Source organism: Suricata suricatta, chromosome 13 (genome assembly GCF_006229205.1).
Source record: "Suricata suricatta isolate VVHF042 chromosome 13, meerkat_22Aug2017_6uvM2_HiC, whole genome shotgun sequence".
In the NCBI taxonomy this organism is placed as follows: Eukaryota; Metazoa; Chordata; class Mammalia; order Carnivora; family Herpestidae; genus Suricata; species Suricata suricatta.
In genome coordinates, this window is record NC_043712.1 from 29601856 (window position 1) to 29628792 (window position 26937).

Consider the following 26937-nt stretch of genomic DNA (forward strand, 5'->3'; position numbering starts at 1 on the left):
ATACGTAGTACACTGCTGGAGTCTGAGTGCTTGGGTTAGAACAGAGCTGCTCTTACCAACTGTGCCCCATTGGTCTGGTCATTTCATCTGTTCTCCAGGCTTCTCATCTGCATGATGGGCTTATGAATAGAACATCTAGAGTGGAGCTGTTGTGAAGGTTAAGTAAATAATACAGGTAAAGCGTGGACAAGCACATAGTGCCCAGTAAATTAATTATTATTCAGTATATTGAATTCGTAGGTTGAGGCCACTTCCCTACAGACTTATTCCAGGACAGTGCCTTCACATATCTCAGCTTCACCTGACACTTCTCTCTCCACTTTGGTGTTCTGGGGGTAAGGGAAACCCATTTAAAAAAAATTTTTTTTGTGTTTTTATTATTTTATTTTGAGAGACAGAGAGCAAGCGGGGGAAGGGCAGACAGAGTGGGAGACACAGAATCTGAAGGAGGCTCCAGGCTCTGAGCCGTCAGCACAGACTGTGAGATCATGACCTGAGCCGAAGTCGGACGCTCGACCAACTGAGCCGCCCAGGTGCCCCGGGAAACCCATTTTTAAAGTCTTCCTTCCAGCTGGGGTTATTACAATATGTTCTCAACATTTCCCCCAGCACAGCTAAATATGGTATTCCAAGGACAGACAGCAAAAATGAATTAATCTTTCTTCCTGAAGTCTTTTTAACCCTATCTAAGGTCTCTTTTTCCAATATCTATTTCCCAACTGTATTTTAGGAAGATTCCTTCAGTCTATGAATTTCTAACTATACATTTGCTAGCCAAAATATATTTCTACCACTCTTAGCTGAGTAAAGCTGATTTATCCATGGGGAAAAGATCAGGATTCTGTTCTGAAAATTGTTCTCTTGGGCTATTAAGCTGTATCCAATTTCCAGGGTGCCTGATGCCTTCATCTTTAGGGTTGAAGGATTCCATTTTGCTTCATCCATCAACCACAAAATAGTCAACCTCGTCTTTACTGCAAAGCCACGTTTCTAATGATAATGAAAGCAACTCAGGCTGCTAGGTTGAGTCAGCAATTTAAAAATAAGAATTCTTTGACCAATGAACACAATCAAATTTGAAAAGCAACTGATAAAAAGACAGAAATGAAGCCTTCAAGGTTTTACTATTTTATGTTTCTGAATAAAGTGGATTTTTATGCCTTTTAACAAATATCTCTTCTAATCACCACATAACTTTTTTCCTATTTCTCCTCTTGCTCTATATGCATAGTTTGTTTTAATTAGCTTGTAATAATAATTATTAATGCCAATAATGATTTAAATGCCAATACTTAAAATGCATATTCAAATAGAAAATTTTTAAAGGACAGTAATCTATTTTTAGCAGTCAATTGCAAATTAACTTTGACATGATGGAATAGAGTGATTTAATATTTATTATTTCCTATGTAACAATTTTTTATAAATGTCTCTCTGCAATTTCAACATAGCTTTTTCTGTAAGACATTTTTAATACTTTTGTTGTAGTGCCAAAAAACTATTCTTAGAATACATAGATTCATCGTATTAATTTCAGCTTTCAAATTTTTACATCACGTATTTTTGTTTCATCTCCCCCAAATGCCACTATCAAGACTCAGTCTAAGATGCCTCCTCTTCTCCTTCTCATCTGGTAGCAAGATCTCATTCCTCTAAACTCCAGAGAGTTTTATCCATCCTCCTCATTGCATCTGGTTTTTATATTCTACATTTATTGAATTTATGCATCATCTACCTTGTCTTCCAGAAAAGTCCTATAACTTTTTATCACGTTGTGTACTTATTTATGTCTGACTCATCTTCCCCCTTACCACCATGAGCTTCATAAGGATAGAATTCGTGTCTGACTTAACTTGGAAGTTTACATAGCCCTTGGCAGAGTATCTGGCACAGAATAAGCATTCAACACATGTTTGTGGAATTAATGAATAGATGAATAGGTGTGCCACAAATGCTTATCAAATGAAAACCGAAAACAGTTGTGACGTTATGACACTAACCTAGGCTGCCGTTGTTGGCTTTGAGAAGATTTTTAGGAGAAGAAATATGGTCAGGGAATGTCTTTGCTAATTAATTCCCTCAGATATGTACAATCACATGCCTATTCAGGCTGTACTTACACTATATTTACACAGTTTATTGAAAGTTTATAAACGAAATCTGCCAATGAATAATAGATATTTGTGTCTGCTAAAAACAAACCACCAGTTTAGATGATTGTGGTCTTTTACTGAATTGCCTGGTGTGGGAGAGGACATCAATATGATTGTAGTGATAAGGCCTGTGTTGAAGAGGAAATAGGCCATTCTCTTGTCTTGCTCACATGTTGTCCTGGACACAGTGAAAAGAGAATTGGTTTGGGACTCAGACAGACCTACTTTCAAATGCTAGTGTGGCCAACTATGAGCTCCATGACCTTGGGCAGTTTACGTATTCATCTTTAAGTCTCTAAGTAATACATCTTGTGCCATAAGTTCATATAGGGATTAGACACATGTGGAATGTTATCTGGTACACAGTAGGGGCTTAATATGTTCCAATTCTTCTTATTAAATTCCCGAGTGATTTAACTGAACTGCATACCACAGTCTAGTGTACAATCTTAGTCTAAGTGCATGATGTACAAAATGGGATAAGGTACATAAAAGGCTTATTAGAGAGCATGATATAGAGTCATCTCTCAATACATATTAGAAATTGTTGTTCAAAATTACTGCCTCAGGGGGAAAATACAGTAATGTTCAGCAAACCTGGCCTACTTATCCTGACCGTCAACCCGTTTCTACCAGACATTTCCAGTTCCTCTTGCTGAGTGTTGTATATGCCCAGTTCTTCTCTCTCATGGCATTTATCTCACTTGTAATGATACAGTCATTACATGGTGCGGTGATAACTATCTCCATGTTAAGGGATATACTCAATGACTGCAGGGACTAGACCTGTCTTGCTCACTACTAAATCCTGACCACTGAACACAGTGCCTATTCACTCAAATATCTCTTCAATAAATGAATGAGTGAATGAATGCATGAGTCCGTAAGTCATTGAATATTCTTAGACACTTGGCTGCTATTGTGTCTGACATGTAAATAGGACTGAATGAGTGAATGTACAACTGAGCTGTAAAAGCATTCATTACAATAAAACTTTCTAAAGAAAACTGCTTACTTCTTTATAGTTACCTATTATGAAAAATGTTATTTATTTATAACATCAGCAGAAGAACAGGCTGCCTATTTAAAGTCTTTTATTGTCATTCTTGCTTTTCAAACCAAAACTACTAGGCACAAAGTAGATACTCAAAATAGCACTTTGGATGGAAAATTCTAATCATATTCTTGACATTGTCATCATTTCCTTGACTTGCCATTGTTAGAGAACAAACAAAATTATCAGTTGGGGGGCGGGAGACCATACAGCTCTTTAAAACTCAAAAATGTCTTCTGCATTGTTTATTTTTTTGTCCTTTATTGGTTATAAACATATCTCAAGCCTCATTTAAAAAAAAATATTTTGTGTATCTGCAATAAGAAAAAAATAACAAAAGCTAATATTCTTGGAAATAAGTTGTAAGATAGAATAATTATAGCGAGTATTTGTTTTCATGAATTATCTTTGACAGCCTTTTAGTCTTTATCAGTGAAAAAAGAGCTAGCTGTACCTTTAATTTATCTTCCTCAATCATCCTGAGGGCAAAACATCTTTTTTTGACCATGCTGTCCAATAGTTAAAGACAAAATGTAGTTAATTAGCTTTTTCACATGATTCATCAAAGAGAAGAATAGTGAGTTATTAGTTTGGAAGGGAAGTAAAGCCACATAAAGCGAGAATACAGAGTCCATGCTGATTAATAAAACTCTGACAACACATTACATCCACCTCCATGCCCCTCCTTCATCCCTCCCTCTGCCTCCCTTACTTTAATAACCACTATCCTGGGTATTCAGCTTATCATTTCCTTGATTTTCTTCTAGCTATACTTTTGTCACATACATATGAATTCCTAAAAATAGATTGTTTTGTTGTGAATGTGTTTACATTTACACACTGGATTCATGCTGGAATCTTCTAGGACTGATCTTTCTTATTCCGTATTGCGATCAGTCATCGATATTACCCGATGTAGTTCTAGTTTGTATGTTTCACTATATAATACTACAATTGTGTAAATCTTCCACAATTTATTTACCCATTCTCTTGTCAAAGAACGTTTGGTTGGAGGGAGGGGGGAGCTGGGCGGTGCACCTGGGTGGCTCAGTAGGTTAAGCATCTGACTTCTGCTCAGGTCATGATCTCCCAGTTCATGAGTTCAAGCCCCACATCAGGCTCTCTGCTATCAGCACAGAGTTCGTTTTGATCCTCTGTCTCCCTCTCTCTCTCTCTCTGCTTCTTCCTCACTCTCAACCACTCTATCTCTCTCTCAAAAATAAGTATTTTTTTAAAAAGAACATTTGGGTTGTTTTCCAGTTTTTGCTATGACAAATAATGCCTCTAAGAACATTCTGATACCTATTCCCTGGTGTGGTTGTGGGGAGCTGTTTAAGAATGTACTTAAAATTGCTCGTGTTAGAAAATGTAAATGTTTAACTATACAAAATAATAGCAAACTGTTTTCCAAAATGGTTATATCTATGTATATTCACAGAAGCAACATGTAAGTGAATTTGTTGACCTACATCTTTTCCAACACTTGATATTACCAGAATATCTTTTTTTTGACATGTTTTTGTGGGTGTTTTAATTTTCATGCTATATTATATGTTTACATGGTCTCATTATTCATAACCTAACAAAATAAAAGACGGTCATGCATGACTAATGATAAGAAAATGCTGTAAACCAGAGATTATAATTAATCCAATTTTGTATGTTTAAGGTTCAGAGGAGGAGTTTAGGAGAGGTGGATAGGGAAGCCTATTCCTAGTAAAGACCTCAATGATGGCTTCTCAAAATTACCTGGGAGGGTGAGGGTGCCTGGGTTGCTCAGTTGGTTCAACATCCATTTTGGCTCAGGTCATGATCTCGCAGTTCATGAGTTCAAGCCCCATGTCAGGCTCTGTGCTGACAGCTCAGAGCCTGGAGCCTGCTTTGTATTCTGTGTCTCCCTCTCTTTATGCCCCTCTCCTGTTCTCTCTCTTAAAAATAAATAAACATTTTTAAAAATTACCTGAAAGGGAAGTGCAGAAGGCCCTGGAATACAATGTGCCACTAGAACACGGTGCACAGCCCATGCGTCTCCTTCCCGCACTCCTCTCTCCTTCTCAGAAAGGCAGCAGAACCAAGGTAATCATCCCTTGGACATCTCTGAGTCCTTTGAAAGAAAGACGGTGAGAGCTCACCCTACCCTTGTTACCAGATCTGATAGCAATGTGGCATAAGTGTAGTAGCAACCTCTTAGGAACCTCTCAGATGAAAAGCTGATCTGAGATTATATTTTCTTCTAGGATATGGCATTGGTCTCCCACCCAACTCTCCGCTGACCTCCAACATATCCGAGCTAATCAGTCAGTACAAGTCGCACGGGTTCATGGATGTGCTGCATGACAAGTGGTACAAGGTGGTTCCCTGTGGAAAGAGAAGCTTTGCTGTCACTGAGGTAAGGAAAAAGTGCTGATAATGTTGATGCTTTGAATAGCTTTACCTGGAAGAATATGGAGAAATGCTGTTACATGTGTCTTGTGGTCAATAAACCAGACCATTACATGTACTAGAATTCACCATATTTGGATTACTCGTAACCTCACTTGAAGAGTGCCCAATCCTATAGGAATCTACAATAAGACAAGTTTGTCTTAGATTTAAATGTGACACTATTTTGATGAGTAAATGTCTGAATTTTCTTTTTTTTTCTATATGCAATATTCTCAACTGCAGAGGAAATGCTGTTACAGCAGTAGTATCTGAGATTCTCATTAACAGTGTTTAGTTTAAGTGTTAATTGCTGGTCATGATATGGACTTCAGAATATCCTTCAAGATCGAATCAAAGCCAATTTCCCAGTAATCCAAAGATGAATCCTTTGTGGGTTTATAAAAATAGATGTACTTTACCCAGTAATTCTTAGATTACTGAATCATAGATTTTTTTAACTGAAAACAGCCAATACCTTTCTTTTACAGATGGAAACTAATACCCAGAGGTCCTAAGTGATTTGCCCAAGGCAAACAAATAGTCAGGATCTACATCTTTCTATTGCAGTGCTCTGCCTTTATACAATGTAATGAGAAAGACACCATCAAGGCGAATAATTAAGATAGGAGACTAAAAGATATAACAAGAACCATGGGTTCAGGTATTTAAAAGAGAAGCCAAATAAACCAGTACTAGGGCAGCCAGACATTTCCGGGGGGGAGGGCTGGGACTATAGACAACAACACACCACAATAATGGCTTCGAATAGCTTCTATTTGCCAACAACTCCCAAATTTGTATTTCTATACAGACTCTTCTGAGCTCCAGAACCATATGTCTACCTTCCCGTTTGACAGCCCCACTTGGATAATCCTCCAGGCATCTCACATTTAACTTGTCAAAAGCTGAACCCTTGATCTTCTCTCCTAAGTCTGCTTTTCCTCCTGCACTTCACATCTTGGGTAATGGCACCTCTGTTCATTCAGTTACCCATTCCAGAAACTGCCAAGGATCCTTAATGCCTCCCACACCTCACCTTCTGCATCTATCAACAAGCCATATTTTTTCCTTCCATAAAATATGTCTCAAGTATGCCCATTTATTGCCATCTTCACTGTCATGGCTCTCGTTCAAGCCACCATCCCTCATCTGGGCCCCTGAAAAAGTCTCCTAACTGCTCTCTGTTTTCATGTCTGCCTTTCTCCAATTTGTTCTCCATGTGGCAGATTACTCTTCGACTTAAAAGCCTGCACTGGCCTCCCATGTTCATTAGGGCACAATCTGAAGTGCAGAACATGGCCTACAATGCCCCATGGGACTTGATCCTGCCTACAGCTTCCGCCTCATCTCATGCCACTTTCCCCTGGCTCCCACCAGCCCCACCACAATGGCCATTTTAGAGATACGCCAGTGGCTTCCGTGCCTTGGCCTCTCAGCACATGCTGTTGCGTCCTTCTTCCCTAATGCTCTTACGTCTGACATTTCCCAGCTAATGCCTTCTCATTATAAAGTCCCAGCTGAAATCTTCCTTCTCCAGAGCCTGCCCATCATCCCTGTGCCAATCTGAGTCATAGCTTCCTTTTTAACCTCCTATTGTATCTCATTGAGAAGATGGTCATAGAGCAAAGCTTTGAAGGATGCAAAGAGGAAAATGGGGGCCTAGGGAACTAGCATGTTCTATTTTTTACTATGTGACAAAACCTGTTTTAGGGACGTTAATTCGCGGGCTCTCGCTACAACCTTGTTATGCAGGCACTTTTATCGTTATTTGGAGAGTTTTGCATGGCTTTTTCCAAACAAAGCAAAACTGGGCTGATCCTGGTTATAAGCTGGAATAAGTTGGCCAAGAAGGCAAACAAACCAGTTGCTTAAATTGTGCAGAGCACCAATTCACTTGGCGGTTTCCACCAGTCGCTGTGACCAAGGTTAACTCATGCCAAAATTTCCAAGTGATTCAAAGTTGACAAAAAAAAACATTAGACAAGGCAAATGGAGCCTCTTGGTCATGTCCTCAGAGCCAGCCATATGGAATGATCTGAACCTCCTTGGTTTCGCACACACCTCTAGGCTGTTGCCATTTCAGAGGCCCATGGGACTGAGATATCGGCCGGAGGGACCACCTGACTCCCCTGGACAGACCTCCCCTGGAGGTCCGGGGCTCTGCAGACTGGGCACCTAATCCCACTGGGCACAGAGAGGGGAACATGCTTCTGGAGACTAACATAAATCTATGTATTCCAGTATGAAAAGTGCGATCACAAAGCATGATAACTTTGAAGCCATATATTTCTGATTTCCGGACTTGTGTCCTGATTCTACCAACTAACAACTGAGTGACTTAACTGCTACTAAGTCTCCAGTTTCCTCATCCATGAATGGATATGATAAAACCTGCCTTGCTATTTTGTTCTGCAAAAAAAGAGATTGTTTGTGGAAACATACCTGACACAAGCGTGCCTGGGTGGCTCAGTCAGTTCAGCATCCAACTCTTGATTTCAGCTCAGGTCATGAGTTCATGGTTCATGTCGGGCCCTGTACTGCCATTGCAGGACCTGCTTAAGATTCTCTCTCTCCCTCTCTCTCTCTCTCTCTCTCTCTCTCTCTCTCTCACCCCCTGAACCCTCTTCTCTATCTCTCAAAATAAATAAATAAACTTTAAGAAAAAGAAACCTGACACAAAAAGTAATAAATGATGGAAGTATTAACAGTCCTCTCCCTCCATCAGGAGAATTTCCTGAGGTTCATTAGATAGCTTCAAGTATCTTCCTACAGCTTTTTTTTAGAAGTGAGGAAAGCTTCCCCGAAGACCCTCACTAGATTTTCTCCTACTTCTTTGGCCAAAATTGTGTCATCTGCCCCGTGTAAGCCAGTCAGTGCAAGGAGAATGAAATCATCGTGATGAATTAGACCTGCCATGACTCACCCCCTAGGACTGATGATGGGCAGCTTCCCTTGAAATACACGATCACATAGAGAAGACCTAAACAAAAGCAGCAGTCCCTTAGGAAGAGAGCCCAGAAGAATGGATGCCAAATAAGCAATCCCTCACCTATTCTATACCCACCCTCTAAATGGAAAAGTTGCCTCCTCTCCCATCCCAACAACTTGCCGTCTGTACAGTGAGGTGTTTGGGTTCTACCATCTGCAAGAGCCCTCCCAGCTTTGATCCAGTAGATCATCCAGAGATAATATTAATATTCTTTACAGTACAGAATAATGGTCCAAAACATGGGCTTCGGAGACCGTTCTGAATTTGAACCCTATCGGCTGTGTGATACAGAACATGTTACTTGGCCATTCTGAGCCTCAGCTTCTGCAAATTGGAGATGATAATATCTACTTTATAGGATTATGGTGAAAATTAAGGTGGATAATGCTAGTCAAATACTGAGCTTATGCCCAAATATGCTAGCCCCCAGGTCACTTATGTTGTTAAGGACTTTGAGGTTTCTCTTTAAATGTTCCAGGATTTTATGGATTTATCAGTAATTTTGAACAAAACCAAATTAAGTGTGGACAAGTAAGAAGACAGATATTGAATAATAAATAATCAGCAGAAGCCATAAACTGTTCAGATGATGCATACAAAATACACTGAATTCTTTTTTCCCAACTGTGGTTTTTAACAGGCGAGAGAGGCATTTGGGAAATTCTGAATGTAGTGACCTAGAAGCAGTTGGATAAGAGACTGACATCAGGATCAAATTGTGGTTGTTAGGACCACCCCAGTCCCTCTTTCCTGGTCAGCTGAATTTGGAAGGGGGAGAGAGGTAGGGATGAGGAGAATGAAGGGAAGCGTATCCTGAATTAGAACCTCAGAGACAGAAAAAAAAGAAGAAGACGCATAGTCTGTGTGTGTGGAGGTAAGAAGGCCGCCCCCAGCCTCGGGGATGTTCTGAGCACAGACGGGGCTCTTCTTTCTCAGGCCTGGTGATCGGCGCCATGGCGCACCGTGGTCTGTGCAATAACAAACCGCCTTATGATGGTGTTCACCTGTGTGTGTTTAAACAGCAGTGCGCGTCCTTGTGCACCAGCCGGCGCATTTGTCTTGAAGAACCTAAGACAGCATTTCAGGATGTCTCCCTCACTGAACCTAATGGTAGAATATAATTAAATGAAACCTGTCTTCAGCTCATTGGCTGAGCTTGGGCTCCTCTGTGACGGCCCTCTGCCTGCTGGATTTCCCTTGGCTCAATCCATGAGTTTCCACGTGTTTGTTTTTTTTTTAAGCTTTCTCCCAGAAAAGGTCAGAAGAAGGAAGCATTTATGTAAGTGCTTTCCCTACCATCCCTTGTGCCTCGAATGCCATACATTGCTGAGCTGGGAGAGTGTAGAGAAACCAGGACTGGCCCTGAAATCCGACAAGCCACATAGGAAGCCTGCCTCTACCATCAACTTGCTTTGGGCAAATCACTAACTCCCCTCAATCTCGGCTTCTTCCTCTTGTCAGGGGCTGCTTGTGTGGAATGAATAAAACAGTAGTTTAATGAATGTGTCCCGCCTCCTTCAGCATCCAGGGGAAGGAGGTCAGAGCGCAGTGCTGCAGGAGCAGGTGTGTTCTGGAGGGTCCCTCTCCTGACAGGTGCCCTTGAGAGGACATTCCTCTATTTATCTCTGGCCCGATTCCCCCCCCCTCCATTTCCCATGTCCAGTCCTAGTCTACATATGTTGCTACAAAGTAATTAAACACCCTTTCACTCCGAAAAAATATCCTACTTTGGCTAATAAGTGATATGGTCACCTAGTAACACGATATGAAAGATGCTTTTTGAAGTAATACTTCATCCCCTGTGAGAACCTTGATCTATTCATCTCCCATCCCTTGGCAGCCCCAGAGCTGTCTAGCTGCAGTCTCTCTGGAGGATAAGCTCAGTTTGTTTGTTTTTTTTAAATTTCAGGACTTTATCTGGTCTCCCAGAGTCACCTAAAAAATTGCAGGTCCAATACTGCTGACCAGACTTTAGCAATTCTTAAAGAGGAAGTTTAAATTGACCTCAGATGTTTCTTCACGATGTTCCTAGCACGGCTGTGCCTACACCCACAGTAGACTTATTGTCCGTTAGCTCCACTGGAGAAAACATATGGCAGACTTTAAAATCCATTCATTTTCATTTGACTCAGCAAAAAATAATGTAATTTTTTGGTAAATTCACTGAATGAATTTAAAGTTCCCGGGCAATAGTTTTGTAAAATCTGTTATTTGCAAACTAGGAAAAAGAAGGCAGCAGATCACAGTTTAGCAAACTCCCAAAATTCTCCAAGAAATTATTAAGATGCATAATGATACCTTTTTTGTTTTTGAGAGAAAGAGAATGAGAGAGAGAGAGAGAGAGATTCGTCGAGGGATGAGAAGCGGGGACAGAAGATCTGAAGCAGATTCTCACAGAGTCCAATGCAGAGTTCAAACTCAGGAGCCATGAAATCATGACCTGAGTCAAAGTTGGACACTTACCCAACTGAGCCACCCAGGCACCCAATGATACCTTTAAAAAAAAAACCTCTCTTTTAAATAAGAGATTGAGTAATAATTGATTGAACCTTTTAACCAACTGGGAATAGTAAAGAAGGAAGAGGAAATAGTGATCTTGGCAGAGAATGGATAACATGCTCAAACAGTCCAAGGCAAGTTTTCAAGAAAATATTTGCAAAGGTATGGGTTAAGGAAACCAACAGAAATAGTAGTGTCCCATAGCAGGTAAAGTGAAAGAGTCATTACCACATCTAAGCTCAAGGGGAAAAATGGAGAGAGCCATTCCTAGAACCCAGGAGTAAGGATAGAAGAGGGCTTTCTAGGGGCACCTCGGTGGCTCAGTCAGTTGAGCATCCGACTTCAGCTCAGGTCATGATCTCATGGTTTGAGTTTGAGCTCCGCATCAGGCTCTGTGCTGACAGCTCAGAGCCTGGAGCTTGCTTCAGATTCTGTGTCCCCCTTTCTCTCTGCCCCTCCCCTGCTCGTGCTCTGTCTCTCAAAAATAAATAAACGTGAAGGAGGAGGAGGAGGAGAGAAAGAGGAAGAGGGCTTTCTAACAGGAGCTATAGCCTCTGCTGAGAGACATAGCCAACCCACGGTGACCTGGCTGGGAGATGGCCAGAGACTAAATACCTGACCGCAGTTTCCTCCAACCTTCTCATTTTCCACCACTGCCTTAGGTCAAGGGAGCCTGTCAATGTGGTCCACAGAGGATCTCCCCAAGGCACAAAGCCCAATGGGAAAAGGTGCAGAGTGGATCTGGGGGGCAAAACAATGTACAGCACAGCCCCTGGTGGCAGATGAAGGTGGGGAAGGGACAGTTAGAGGAAAGTGCCCGCAGCCTGACCATCTGAGAATGTGTAGCTTCTGTACCAGAACAGGGAGGCCCACCCTGCAGGGAGACAGCTCATGCCTTGCCCTGGTGAGAAAGGAGAGAGTACAGCCAGGTCCTCTGGAACAATGCGGGCTTGGGGGCCGGACCATCCTAGCTCTACCATTACTATGAGGAGGCAGCTTTATGTCTGGAAAAGTTACTTAACATCTCTCAACCTCGACTGAAGCCCTATCTTCCTAGATTGTTACAAGGTTTTCTGCCTCTGCATCAAGGTTATTGAGTGTTTCGGGAAACAAATACATACTAAGCAGGGAGTTGGATGTTGCCATGAAAGGACTTCCATCTCGGGAATTCAGAAATCCTGATTACATGGAGTAAGGAAAAGGAGAGGTAAATTTTGGAGCAGTCTAAAAGTAAATCATTGTACTTTTCGGTGTTTCTTAATACCAAAGAAAGTGCACAATAAGAAATGGCACCATTCCATCCCTGAGCTCATCTTCAACTTGACCTTCACTGCATCCCTGAAATTTCCCATCCATGGCCTCCCCAGTCCTGAACTTCATCTAATAAGGGATGAAGCCACTGGGCAGGGATGAAGTAAGATGTCTGGCAAGCTCATTATTAGGTAATTTCTTAAAGCTGAATTTGAATGGTTTGTCTTCAGGATCACTGTAGAGGTGCAAATGTGAAAATAACGTTGGTTTCAAAATATCTACATCAAAAAGGCCCAGCAAAACATTAGGAACAGAAGTTACTTAACCTCTCCGAGTTTCCTCTGCTAAACGGAGAGAACAGTATTTGAGGCTTCTGGCTTGGTGTAAGGAACAGAGATGATGTACATAAAAGCGCCTGACATCCACAAAAGTAGGTGCCGAATGAATGGTGGTCGTCATATTTGTCTTGAGTCTGCCATGAACCAACTGAGTGACCTTCAGCCAATCACTTATGTTCTCTTAAGCTTGTTTCCTCACCTACGTTGAGCTGTGTAGCTGCCCAGCTTAGAGAATGCTGTGGTTCTCAAGCTGATACACGTAGAGGGATCCTGACCTAACTAGCTGAAGTATGGGCCCTGGGAGAAGGGCAGGGAATGGACTGGCCTCTGGTCTGAGCTCTCCGTCTCTGACCACCACCCCAGACCACCAAAATGTGCATCCCATATAAAACTTTCTAATTGTTTTCACTGAGAAAACGGAGTTACATTCTTCCCTTTATTAATTTTGGGAGTGGGGGAGGAGGAAAGGGTTAGTCAACTATACACTGAAACCCCAAAAATCACATAGGTCACATCAAGAAGCTTCAATGCTGGAGCACCTGGGTGGCCTAGCTAGTTAAGTGTCCCAACTCTTTCTTTTTTTTTTTTTTTATTTAAGTCTATTTATTTATTTTGAGAAAGACAGAGCGAGAAAGGGAGGGAGAGAGAGAATCCCAAGCAGGCTCCACACTGTCAGTGTGGAGCCCGCTGTGAGGCTTGAACTCAGGAACTGTGAGATCATGACCTGAGCCAAAACCAAGAGTCAGACACTTAACTGGCTGAGCCAGCAAATGTTCCACTCTTCATTTCGGGTCATGATCTCATGGTCACACGTCGGGCTCTGTGCTGGCATTACAGAGCCTGCTTGGGATTCTCTCTCTCCATCTCTCTCTGCCCCTCCCCTGGTCACAGTCTCTCTCTCTCAAAATAAATAAACATTAAAAAAAAAAAAGAAGCTTCAATACCAGTCAATTTTCTTTCCAGTTTATCTTTAAAAACCCAAAGGAAATAGTATGGGGGTGGGGGAGGCGTGAGTTTCCATGCAGTTGTTTCTGCTCTTGACAACTAGGTCACATCCCAACAGCCTCCTGCCCCTCTCATCCCTACCCCTTCCTTTTTCAATTTAAAATGTCACTGCTATTCAACCTGATGAAAGTTATGGCGAGGCACGGAGAGTTAATGACTGTAGATTGCTTTAAATTGAAAACCCGTGTATGTCGGGAGCCACCTTGACAGCTGAGTGCTTCCCTTGGAATAGCCTAAGTAATTAAGTTTAATATTTAAGCCAAGCATAAGGTCAGATGGAACCTGTCCAGGTAGTGCTTTCTGGAAACCTGAAGAAGCACAAAGCCGTATGATGTGGAGTGGATTGCACATGAAGGAAGAGAGGCCAATCTCAGAAAGGCCTCCCTTTCTTTTACTCTGCTACCAGAACAGATTTATCCCTCCCTCTGTCCAGCCAGCCAGCCAGCCATCCCTCCGTCCATCCAGCCATTCATCAGCCAACATGTACTGATGCGGGTGCAGGTGCAGCTGCTGCAGAGATGACTACAGAACGCCCAGGCAGGGAGAGAGACCTGGGAACAAGCCCCCTACGCCACACCGTCACAGGGGCAGCAGAAGGAGATACAGGATAGAGAGGTGACACAGGCGAGCCTGTGAATCACTCATGGAAGAGGAAGAAGGAATCAGAGAAGGCTTCCTGGAGGAGGCAACCCCTATAGGAGGAGGAACCTTCCAGTCTGAGCATGAGCAAGGCACTGAGGCCTGGGAAAGCAATGCAGCTTGGTCCCATCCTCCAGAGACACTGCATCTAATCATGGGTGGACATGACTTTATGCCCTTTCGGTGGTGCCTTCCTCGGGGATTCTGAAATCATAGATAGTCACCTTTCCTTGTGTTGTGCCTGATAGTCTCCCAATCACCCCCACAAGAGCAGGGAAATATTTTTAAATCTCCATATTGAAGGCAGTCTGAAATAACTGAAAGAATTTCAGCTCCAAACATAGACGTACTGAGGTTTGCTGCCCTGCTCCGTCACAGTGTGTCTGTGCAAGCCATGCAACTTCTAAAACTTCAGATCCTGGGCACCTGGGTGGCTCAGTCAGTTGGGCGTCCAACTTCAGCTCAGGTCATGATCTCAGGGTTGGTGAGTTCGAGCCCCACATCGGGCTCTGTGCTGACAGCTCGGAGCCTGGAGCTTGCTTGGGATTCTGTGTCTCCCTCTGTCTTTCTGCCTCTCCCCTGCTCATGTTTTGTCTGTCTGTCTCGCTCAAAAATAAATAAACATTAAAAAAAAAAAGCAACTTCAGATCCTTGCCCCCAAACTGAGGATAGTAATAAGTACTTATAAGTAGTGAAATATATTTAATGAGCTATTTTAAGAATACTTAGCTTAATAAAGGTTCCTTCCTGTTTCCCTAAGTACAATCTATATGTGCAGAAGAAAAAAATATTTAGTAAATAACGAGTGCATGCAAGTTGGTGAACCCTCCCTTTGGGACGCATCTCCAAAAAAGCAGTGTAAGAAGCAACTATAAGCATCTTATAATTACAAGCATCTTAAAATTCCAACACAAAGACTCTTTTATGTATTACTTACATATGTTATAACACTGGAGGACTTGAGGACTTTTCCAACTCAGCTACTAGGCTTGAGTGGGGAAACATGAAAATAGTTTATGCAGATCATTAGGATGCACTTAAATCAGATTTTTAAACAGACCGCAGTAACTCTTTTTCTTTAAATGTAGTCGATGGTATTTAAAGTCTGGGTGCTGGGCGGGCAGGTCAGAGACCCACCTTCTCCAATGTTGTTTTCCTCTCATGCCACATCATCACAAAGGTAGGGCTGTTTCTCTGCTGCTCTCTGCTTACTATCCATGACAGAAGTTTTGAATTTTACTACAAGGAAAACTAATTCTAGCGAGTGCCCTCTTCACCCTTGCTAATGGCCAAGTAAACAGAGCTCATAGAATAAGGGTCTCTTCCTTTGCAAACCAGAGATGCTTGGGCATAAATTATACCTGGGACCAAATACCATTAATAGTTTTTGCTTTTCCCCTGGATGTGTTCCCTGGACTCATGAATATTTATGAATAGTTATTTGCTATGCAACCAAACCAAAAGATATGAACAGTGCTCAAAGTGATTAGGACGACTGTGAAAGACGGTCTCCCTTCCACTTTTTAAGATTTCCACACACTGAAATCTATAGGGGAATCACGAAACATTACCTCTCCCTAATTATTCCCTGTGCTAATAAGTAGTTGCTTCCAGGCTCTAAAGATTCTGGCTTGGAAAAAACCAGAAAGCTTGGGAATGTGTGAAGATTGCCATCTAGTGGCTATGATGTGAAGTGTCACAAACTATCGTTTCTGTTCTTCACTTTTGTTCCCCAGTCTAAGACTGTGAGAAATGGCATTCACATTTCCTCTGTCATATCCACAGCCTCTGAAGACACTTATCCCCATGAAGCTATATGAGTTGGTGGGATTTCAGGACAGGCTAGATGACAAGGCAGCATCATTGGGGAGCCCTAGGACCCATAAAGTTGCCCCTCTTATCATGCACTATAGATGGCTTCCTGCAACATCTTAGCACAGGACTGGTCAGCCAGAGAAGCCACTGCAATCACATCTGGAGCCTCGCCTCTGCTTACTACTGTCTTTCTATCCAGTAAGACTTCAGGCCTGGTGTTATGGGTTGAATTGTGTCCCCCAAAAAGACATGTTGAGATCCTGAAGAGCTAACCCCCCGGGTACCTCAGAACAAATCCTGGTTTGGAAATAGGGTCACTTCAGGCATGTTTAGTTAAATCGAGATGTGGTCATACTGCAGAAGCAGGGCTCCTTAATGCAGTGTGACCGGTGTCCTTCTAAGAAGACAGCTCCTCTGTAGAGACAGACACAGGGAGAACACCATGACCATGAGGCAGACTTGGATTCATGCAGCTGCAAACCAAGGGATGCCAAAGATGGCCAGCAAAACGGCAGATGCTCAGAACAAGCAAAGAAGGAGTCCTCTCCAGCTCTCAGAGGGCCCATGGTCCTGCCAACATCTTGATTTCAGACTTCCAGTCTCCAGAACTGGGTGGCCATCAACCTCTGTGTAAGCCCGCAGTGTGCGATGCCTTGCTGTGACAGCCGGGCACGCCTCGCCTTTCACCTCCGGCGCCTCTTTCACCCTAGCGCAAGTTCTCAGCTCCCAGACCCGCACACGTAGCGGTCCTTGGTTGCTAGCTCTCGCCCGGCTGCCGGTCTCTCCTTTCTGGAATATAATTCGGAAGCAGTCACTCCTCTGTGCTTTCAGTCACTCTTTCTGTGTCCTATAGAAACCAAATGTCTTGGCCAAACATTCAAAACTCTTGTTGATCTGGTTCTGTCCATTTCACTTCAATATTTTATTCAAGTACTTCAGCCACACTGCTAACCCCACCCCTCCCTTTCCCAGTTGTGTGGTTAGGGTGCCTGCCCCCCCATGTCTTCACTGGGGTCAAACAATACTTCTTACGAAGAAAAGTCTTCCTCCGTGTGCTCCCAGCAGGATCCTAGGAATTTGCCAACAGTTTCTCAATTCTCTGAATTCTTAACAGTTCTTAGCCCTTCCCTTTCTGATGACATCTTTCCTTTTCCATCTTGCGTTATAATTAAGTATGATCGTAATGCCTCAGTTCACTTAGCAGTCAGTAAGCTTTGAGTAGGGACCATCCCTGAAGGCCCTCAATGCTCTACATGTTGAAGAAACATGATTGGATAAAGGATGCCCTGTAAGGAATGATTGAATAAACATTGTACTTTCTTCAGTGGCTATGGAATAGTCAGACATTTCTTCACTTCATCTAAAACCATGCTCTCCTTTGACCTCCCTGTTCTGGTGATCTCTTATAAGGTCTCCTACTTGATATACTACTCCTGCCCCAGGGCCTTTGCACATATAGTTCCTTCTTCCTGGAACAGTCATCCCTGCCCAGAACAACCAGTTAATTTCTTCTTCTCCTTGATATTTCAGCTCAGTCATCACTTCCCCAATAAAGATTTAGTTTATCTTTCTGGCTAGATCAAATTCCCATTGTGAACTCCCCTGGCACCACAAAGTCCTATTGTGTTACCTCTAACCTTCAATACTCACTGCAGGTACCGCTTTAAAATTTCTGGGCATAGTAATTTGGTTAATGTCCATCTTCTCTTCAAAACTACAAGCTCCATGAGGACAGAGACAGCTGGAAAATTATCTGCTTTAGATCACTATTGCATACCTGTATATAGTAAATGTTCAATAAACGTTCGTGGAGAAAATGAGTATTTCATTCATAGAGAAAATAATTGAGTATATCTGCATTTACATATATGTAAATAGTCTATTAAATTTTCTAGGCAAACCTAATGTAGGCAATAATTTAACATCTATCATTTTTGTACTTACTCTATGCTAGACCTTGAGCTTAATTGTGCTCTATCTTATTTAATCCTGAAAATGATGCTATGAGTTAGCAATCATTGTCCTTGTTTTAGAGATAAGCAATGATTCAAATAAGTAATTCTGCCCGAGATCACAGAGTTGTTAAATAGCAAAACGGTCATTGAAAACCATTGCTCATATTAAATGCCATGCCAGAATTACAAAAGAAAATCAAACATAATACCCTTTATCCTTTTGAATACACATGATAAACATAAAAGACTGACCAGATAGTGCTACATCCTTGCAGTCACATTAATTAAATTGTAAATTTCTCAATTGCAAAGCTGTATCTTTCTCAAGGAACTGTTATCTTGTTCACCACAGAAGACCCACTAGCTGGCACAGGGTTTGGCACACAGTAGGTGTTCGATATATAGTTACTAAATGGATTTAAATTGAAACAAGGTTTGTGACATCCTTGTGAAAAATAAACATATATCCAAAGCCAAGCATCTGCTTTGGAGAAAGCAAACAAAGTAAGAAAAGGAAAAGGAGATAGGGTACAAAAGGTATTGAGCACCTACTGTGTTTTAGCATGTTAATATAGATGGCTTTTTGATTATTGTAGATGTTCTTTCACCCAAACCTATAGTAACCCTGTGACACCATTATATTATTCCTGCTCTTTGCAAATGAGAAATCTGATGCTCAGTAATGGTTTTAACCTCGGGGATGAATGGTTCCACAGTCTGTAACGATGGCCAGTATATGGTGATTGACAACATCACAGAGAGGTGAAGGCTTCCAGGTCAAGGTCAGCAGCCACCTGGGGAGCCCCCAGAATGGCTGTGTGATACTGCTCAGAAACCCATTCTCCTGACTAACTTGGAAGACGAAGCCTTAAATGAGCCACAAGACGCCTCACTTCCATTTCTGTCGGTTTTATTTCCCAGTGTCAGTTATTTTTGCACACGACCACCTCATAGTTCTTTACCTGAACTACTGAGAGGAAAAAAATGGCTTGCTGAAATGGAAGTGCCGTCAGGCTTCTGACTTCTTGCAAAACAATCAGTCAACCCTTTTAATTTACTTTCTGCAGGGAATGTCCGACCATCCAGATCCCTCGATGGTAGTAAACGGAAAGAGTAACAGTGAAAATGACGAAAGATAATGACCAGAAAAAACTGAAACCGTGGCACCGAGCCCCATAATAGGACAGTGGAGCACTGGGGAACTCAACTGCACACTGACTAAAACCTAAGATCCAGCATGAGGTCACATGCTCTGCAAGGCAGGAGTAGGGCATTTCTTGGCTGCACACTGAATTATTTCAGTGAGGTCATAACATCTTCCTGATGCTGTCTGTTCGACCATTAGTGAACTCTTGTGACAATACTTAGGTGACATTTCTATATGCACCCCCTCACCTTCCTCTCAGAACAGCCACATGCAGCGGAGAAGGCAGTTACGGTTACTGTCACCATTGTACAGAGGACACAGGCTGGGATGGAAATGGCTCCTCTCCGGGCTCACAGCTAATCCGGGCAAAACAGAACCTGGAACTTGGTCTATTGAATTCTTGTGCTCCTTCCACGGCCCCTTGCTGCTCCTAAGAAAACACATAGTGGAATAGAGGAATACACTTACTAAAAGTTTCCACACTAATAATTCCTTTCCAAGTGGCGACCACCAGGGGAAAGTCTGTGAGGGTGCTTGATGGGCCAGTGAGCTGGGTCGCTGTGTTCCGGTCTGCAGGCAGTCCTCAGGGAGTGTGCTGAGCCGGAGGAGCCAGAGCTGCTGCTAATAAAGTGTGAGAGCAGCGATGGCATACTGTAAAAGGCACACGAGCCTGCTCATCAAATGACATCCATCCACATGTGTGCCCGGGTTGCCACTGTTCTTTCTTTAAAACTTCATCTCAGCCAGCAAGGGAAATAGTACTGAAGTTAGTAATAATAATAATAATGTAATGCCTTATCATATTGGCTAATATCAGCTTTCATCCTCATCCAGTTGTACTAAGTATATTAGCCCCATTTTACAGATGGGAAAACTGATGTTTTCAAGTTGTAAAGTACTGCTACTAAGTGGCAGTTTTCAGATCTGATGCTGGGTTCTGTTTTAGATTTTTTTCCCCCACCCCATCAGGTTTCTTTCAGATCTACTTAATTCAATCAGTTGGAATAATAACTTAGTAAATTAAACATTTTAGCCTATAGACCTTTTCTTTTTCTCTCAAACTGTCTAGATCTTGCAGTAAGGCATCCATCCTGCAGATTTGCTGGGCCAGTTTAAGCATGGTTGCCTCCAGAATGATATTTTGGCTTAACATAAAGCACAAGGGAGGCACTAACATTTTTTAAGTGAATGTTTGATCCCTCCAGTTTGATTTAGTGGCCTGGGGCTCCTCCTAGACCCTTTGAATCAAATTTGTTCTTGAATCCTATTTATTTCTTTTGCATTTGGGGTAACTGATGTGCTCCTAAAGGGAGAAAAGGTATATGGGAAAGGAGGGGCAGCACATGAGATAAAAAGGACAAATTCCATTTAAGTAAAGGAAAAAGAGCGTTAGGACCACCGTCACTCTCAACACATGCAAAGGGCTTCTCTGGCACATAACAGCTGATCCCACGGTGGTCTGCAGGCCCCCACCAGACACCTGTCCAACAAAGATGAAGACCAGTCACAAGGTGAAGGATTCCAAGTAATGGGAGGACCAAGGCTACATTCTTGGGAACTGTGTCTTCTTGAAAAATGTCTTGAATTCAGCACTGTGTGTATTCCTCAGGAATATGTTACTGCCTCTAAGAGATCCATGTGAGAAATTCTGTGCGACATCTGGATGGGGTGATCTCTTACCTGTCCTGAAGAAGGTCAGTGACCACTGTTGGAAGGATGTCAATTGTGGCTTCCCCTCCCCGGGAGAATTTAGGAAATATGTATAACATCAAGGCGTTGATGTAGCACCTCATTTAGACCTTACAGCAGGCTTGCATAAAGAGCCCTGGGCGGCAGTTCGCGTAGTCATTCGATATATATGTTTATTAAGCACATACTGCATGTCAGGCCCTGTAGTGGGGATACTGTCCCTTTGGAGTTTACTTTCTACAGAAGAGAGAGGAAGTGAGAAGATAAGGAGGCTAGGGAGAAAACCACGAGACGCGGAGGGAAGCAAGGAGGGCGTAGCCGCCTCTCAGCCTTGCTCTGCTGGCATGCATCCACCCCTACCCCACCCCACCCTCCACTCTCCTGCCCATCGGCCTGGCTTCTCCCTCTCCGCCCTGTGCCCCCTCCCTGCCCTCCCCGTTCCGTCTGGTCGTGGGGGGTCCCGCGAGCCCTCCAAGCCCACCCCACCCCACATTCCTACCACGCAATGGTCCGGCCTGTACCCGCCCGCGCCCACCACCCTTGGCAGCCGGTGCCCGCGTCCACGATGGGCAATGAAGCCAGTTACCCGGCGGAGATGTGCTCCCATTTCACCCAAGAAGAAATTAAAAGGCTGAGCAAGCGCTTCAAGAAGCTGGACGTGGACTCCTCGGGCTCTCTGAGCGTGGAGGAGTTCATGTCCCTGCCCGGGCTGCAGCGCAACCCGCTGGTGCAGCGGGTGATCGACATCTTCGACACCGACGGCAACGGAGAGGTGGACTTCGAGGAGTTCATCGTGGGGACCTCCCAGTTCAGCGTCCGAGGGGACGAGGAGCAGAAGCTGAGGTTTGCCTTCAGCATCTATGACATCGATAAAGACGGCTACATTTCCAATGGGGAGCTCTTCCAGGTGCTGAAGATGATGGTGGGGGACAACCTGCAAGACTGGCAGTTACAGCAGCTCGTGGACAAAACCATCATCATCCTGGATACGGACGGCGACGGGAGAATATCCTTCGAGGAGTTCAGCGTGGTGGTCAGAAACATGGAAATCCACAGGAAGTTGGTGGTAATGGTGTGAGCTTTTTTTTTTTTTTAAGGGCGCCACCCACCAACTCTCACTTAACTTTTCTGTCTCTTTCAAAGTCGCTCCAGGCAACCCAGCAGCTGTCTCTCTGACTTATTTGGAAGTGTTTCTCTTTGCGAAGGAAGCCACATTGTCTAACATGAACCTTATGACCAACTTGGTGTTATTGATTCTTCTCTCACTGATTCAGAGTAACACCCTGAAGGAGTGTGGTGAGGAAAGAAAAGCAATTGGCTTTTATAAATGTCTTTTTCTTTGTTTTTGACTCAGCAGCCAAACTATATATAGAGTCCAGAAGAACTTGAAAAATTCAAAAATAAGAAAATATACACATCTTTGCCTCTCCTTCTCATGCTTTTACATAAGGGAGAAAATTGCACAATTTGTCAGGTATTAGGTGAACTGCTTTTATTTATCTGCGGTGTCCAGGTATCTTTTGCTAGATTGTTAACTTCCTGTTGTGGCAACAGAAACAAATATACTTCTCGTGGCTGAGCACCTTTTAAGCAGCTCCCTGGGCAGGAAAAGCCCATCTTTCCCTTTCCCAGACTGCAGCCCGCTCCCCATCTTCATCCAGAAATCCCTGAGCATTCTGGAGAACTCCTCCTGTCTCATTGTTCCAGCCCCAGCCCCAGGGACTGGCCTCAGGGCTCTTGTAAGAAATACGAAGCCTGGACTGAGTGCCCAGCCCAATTCAGCCTCAGTGGCGGTCGGTCTTTCAGGATGGGCCACCCACCCCAATATCAAGTTCAGTGAAGGGTCCTTCTAGACAAACAGGGCACAGGCCTTCTCAGAAAGATCTCACCTCCAAAACTCAGCCACACCCACCAGCCCCCAATTAGAGGGAAAGGGACAGATTCAGAGTCATTCCTCCCACAAGGCAGAGGCGGTGAAGACCTCAGCTGCAGCGGGCTTCCCCCAGGATGCTGAAGTGGTGTTGCTCCTGGTTGTTCCTGAAGAGACGGGCAAACACGTCTCTGCAGCAGGCAGGGGGGAATGCTGTCTGCACTGGCTACACTTAGCTTTAAACGTCAGACGTGGGGCCTGGCAGGGAACCTGAGAGCTCTTGCATCTCAGGAAGACTTTTCATTCCTCACACCCTAATAAATCTGCAGCCAAGGGGTGTACCAGGGCCTGTTCACCCTGGGCCAGTGTGTAGGCATCTCTTCCTAGCTCTGTGTTCAGTGATGTCATATCGATAGTTTGGAATTGAATGTGATGGAACTAGTATATCACAGAAAGGAGCAAAAAGTTTTCGTTTTGTTCTGTTTGGGAAACGATTGTACTAGTAAGTATACCACTGCCTGTACCCCGGATGTCACCAGCTCTCCAAGGTCCCATTTACTGTCAGTTCTCGGAAAATAAGCTGTCCTTGGTCCCAGCATCTGCCACTTCACACCAACCCTCTTCTTTGGAGTGGACCACTCCCCCTGGTCTCAAAACACAAGGACGATGAAACATACTCACCCTGAACTGGACAAAACCCAGTTGCTCAGGATGAGGAAGATCTGTTTGAAAGATACCATCATCCCTATATTTTAAAGAAGACAGTAGCTAGTCTTGAAAAAAAAAAAAAATAAGTCCACAAATTTAATTACTGTCAGGGCACCCATCTGCCAAGGCTCCCATATTTTTTCGTTAGTAGGAACCACAAAAAAATATATAGGATTCTTAGTCCCTTTAATTCCTGTGCAGTCCTAATGCATTAATGATCATTAAATGGTACCAACACTGTAGTGTTATGAGTCGTACTTCCATTGCAGGATAACATCATTCAAAGATTCAGACACACCTGGGTTTGGAGTCATTTACAACTGGGTTTTTATGACAGTCACTAGCTGTGTGAGCATGAGCAAGTTACTTAAACGCTCAGTGCCATTTCTTCTAATTAACACAAAGATCCATCCTATGGTATTTTGAGGATTCAAAAAGATAAAACACACTGTCTCAGTCAGTAGACCATCCAATTCTTGATCTAGGGGTTGCAAGTAGGTGTAGAGCCTACTTAAAAAATAAAACTAAAACGTGTAAAGTGCCTAGAGCACAGTGGATTCATTCTAATTCCCTTCCCCCTTCCTCCCCTTGTATTATATATATGGATATATGGGAAGCTGGAGACCTATTGGCTCTTTTTGAACCCTTACTTAGCACTCAGTCACACCACTCTAAAATTAACCGAGTAAGTCAGGCAGAGAAGGATAGATACCATATGTTTGCATTCATAGGTCTAACAAGAGAGACCTGGCAGGGGACCATGGGGAGAGGAAGGGGGAAAGAGAGCGGGGGAGAGTGAGGGACACAGATCTAGGGAAACTGCTGAATACTGAAAATGAACCGTGGACTGAAGAGGGAGGGGGAAAGAGGGAGTGGGTGATGGTCATGGTGAGGGGTACTTGTGGGGAGAAGCACTGGGTGTTATATGGAATCCAATTTGAAAATAAACTTTAAAAAAAATTTTAAATAAATAAAAATAAAAATAAAATTAACTGAACATTAGTGTAATCCTAATCCACAAGGGAAGCACTTCATAGCCCTTCCCACCCTCTCATTTGCAGAGGGAACAATAGACTTCTTGACTGGAGAAAGTTTAAAAGAAGGCCCCTCATTTTGATAAAAAGATCAGGTCAGAGGTTGCCAGAAGTCCGAAGGAGGAGAGGAAGATGGATGGGTTGAGCACAGGGCATATTTAGGCATGCAAGAGTGTCCTGTATGATATGCTAATGATGGGTATACAACCTTGCCCATTTTGGAAAACTCTATAGAAAGCACGACACCAAGAATGGGCCAAATGTAAATGACTCAATTTAGTTAATAATAACCTATCAAGTTGGTTCATCTCTTGAAACAAATACAGCACTTGAAGATATTACTAAGTGAAACTGTAGGCAAGAAGGGACATATGTAAACTTTTTGGACTTCCTACACGTTTTCGTAAGCCTTCTCTTCAAATAAAGTCTATTAAAATGTTTTAAAACAAAGACTCTCATTCAAGCCCAACCTATTTGACTTTGTGGAGGAAACTTTGCATGAGGAAAGTGAGCATGTGTAGCGCTAGCCAAGAAAAAGGCCTCTCAGAAACATTATGTACTCTGCAATGTGCACATTAAAATACGGAAATTTTAAAATTATGACCAAGAGTTTGAAACATGTTGAATTACATGTTTAAATTTAACAAGAAGAGGAAAAATATTTCAGCTTCTGGAATGGCTGGAGTTAACAAGCTAATTGCTCAATCAGTCTACTTAATGTATCTACCCAGGGCTTTATGGCAATGACCTTGAACTGAGCCTGTTTCTAGCTTCAGCAACTGGAAAGATCTGACTATATGAGTGTTTGGTTGTATGGATATTTGGGAAGAAAGATCACATTCATTTCCAAGTTAGAATACTCTGATTTTTCTGTTAATTGCCGGTTGCCAACAAATCTAGTTCTATACAACTTCTTGGGGTGAAAATGGTAGTTAACACTTATTGAACTCCTGTCCCAGGTATTGTTACATTTGTTACATCATTTAATCATAACAACACTGCGAAGTAGGTGCCATTGTTCAGTTTAACAGATGAGGCTGTAGAGAGATCTAGAATCTTCTCCAAGGTCTCCCAGCTGGTAAGTGGCAAAACAAGAACTTAAACCTGGCTTTCTGACCCCAAACAGTGAGCTTTTTCCACCTCACTGCATTGCCACCTATTTTTTATAGTTCTTATATTTACCCACTTCAAATTATTTCTAATAGTCTTATTAATGTAATCAAGCCTCAGTTTTGACAAAAGGAATGAACCCCCACCAATTTCATTCTGTGCATTCATTGCAAAAAAAAAGGGGGGGGGGAGGGCATAGTCTGAGTGGTTCAGTCAGTTAAACGTCTGACTTTAGCTCAAGTCATGATCTTGCAGTTCTTGAGTTCAAGTCCCACATCAGGCTCTGTGAGTTTAAGCCCCGCATAAGGCTCTGTGCTGACAGCTTGGAGCCTGGAGCCTGCTTCAGATTCTGTATCTTCCTCTCTCTGACCCTCCCCTGCTCATGGCTCATGTTCTGTCTGTCTCTCCCTCAAAATAAATTAACATTAAAAAAATTTTAAGTTAGGCAAGGAAGTCCTTTTTTTTTTTTAGGAAAGATTTAAAATTTTTTTAGTTTATTGTTTAATTTATATCCAAATTACTTAGCACATGGTGCAACAATGATTTCAGAAGTAGATTCCTTAATGCCCCTCACCCATTTAGACCATCCCCTCTCCCATAACCCTCCAGCAACCCTCTGTTTGTTCTCTATTTAGGAATCTCTTCTGTTTTGTCCCCCTCCCTGTTTTTATTTTTGTTCCCCTTCCTTTATGTTCATCTGTTTTGTGTGTTAAAGTCCTCATATAATATTTGTCTTTCTCTGACTAATTTTGCTTAGCATAATGCCTTCCAGTTCTATCCACGTAGTTGCAAATGGCAAGATTTCATTCTTTTTGATTGCACGCACGCACACACACACACACACACACACACACACCACATCTTCTTTATCCATTCATCCATCGATGGACATTTGGGCTCTTTCCACACTTTGGCTATTGTCGATAGCACTGTAATAAACATTGGGGTGCATGTGCCCCTTTGAAACAGCACACCTGTATCTCTTGGATAAATATCTAGTAGAGCAGTTGCTGGATCATAGGGTAGTTCTATTTTTAATTTTTTGAGAAATATTCATACTGTTTTCCAGAGGGACTGCACCTGTTTGCTTTCCCACCAGCAGTGCAAAAGAGATCCTTTTTCTCCGCATCCTCGCCAACATCTCTGTTGCCTGAGTTGTTAATGCTGGTCATTCTGACAGGTGTGAGGTGGTATCTCATTGTGGTTTTGATTTGTATTTCCCTGATGATGAGTGATGTTGAGAATTTTTTCATTTGT

The 26937-nt window shown here is 42.8% G+C and overlaps 2 protein-coding genes across 2 annotated transcripts in view; both read left to right on the forward strand.

The window, feature by feature from the left end:
- The window catches only part of GRIN3A (glutamate ionotropic receptor NMDA type subunit 3A), a gene marked incomplete at its 5' end in the record, with an annotated part of 169491 nt that overhangs the window by 122388 nt on the left and 20166 nt on the right, over window positions 1–26937 (forward strand). The window contains one exon of the mRNA XM_029919646.1: window positions 5445–5596. Within this exon, the coding sequence (XP_029775506.1) occupies window positions 5445–5596 (152 nt within the window). The remainder of the gene's footprint in view (window positions 1–5444; window positions 5597–26937) is intronic.
- Window positions 21464–23778, forward strand: PPP3R2 (protein phosphatase 3 regulatory subunit B, beta). The gene has a single exon (XM_029920638.1). It carries the CDS (start codon window positions 21464–21466, stop codon window positions 22034–22036), a length of 573 nt encoding a protein of 190 aa, XP_029776498.1. The 3' UTR covers window positions 22037–23778.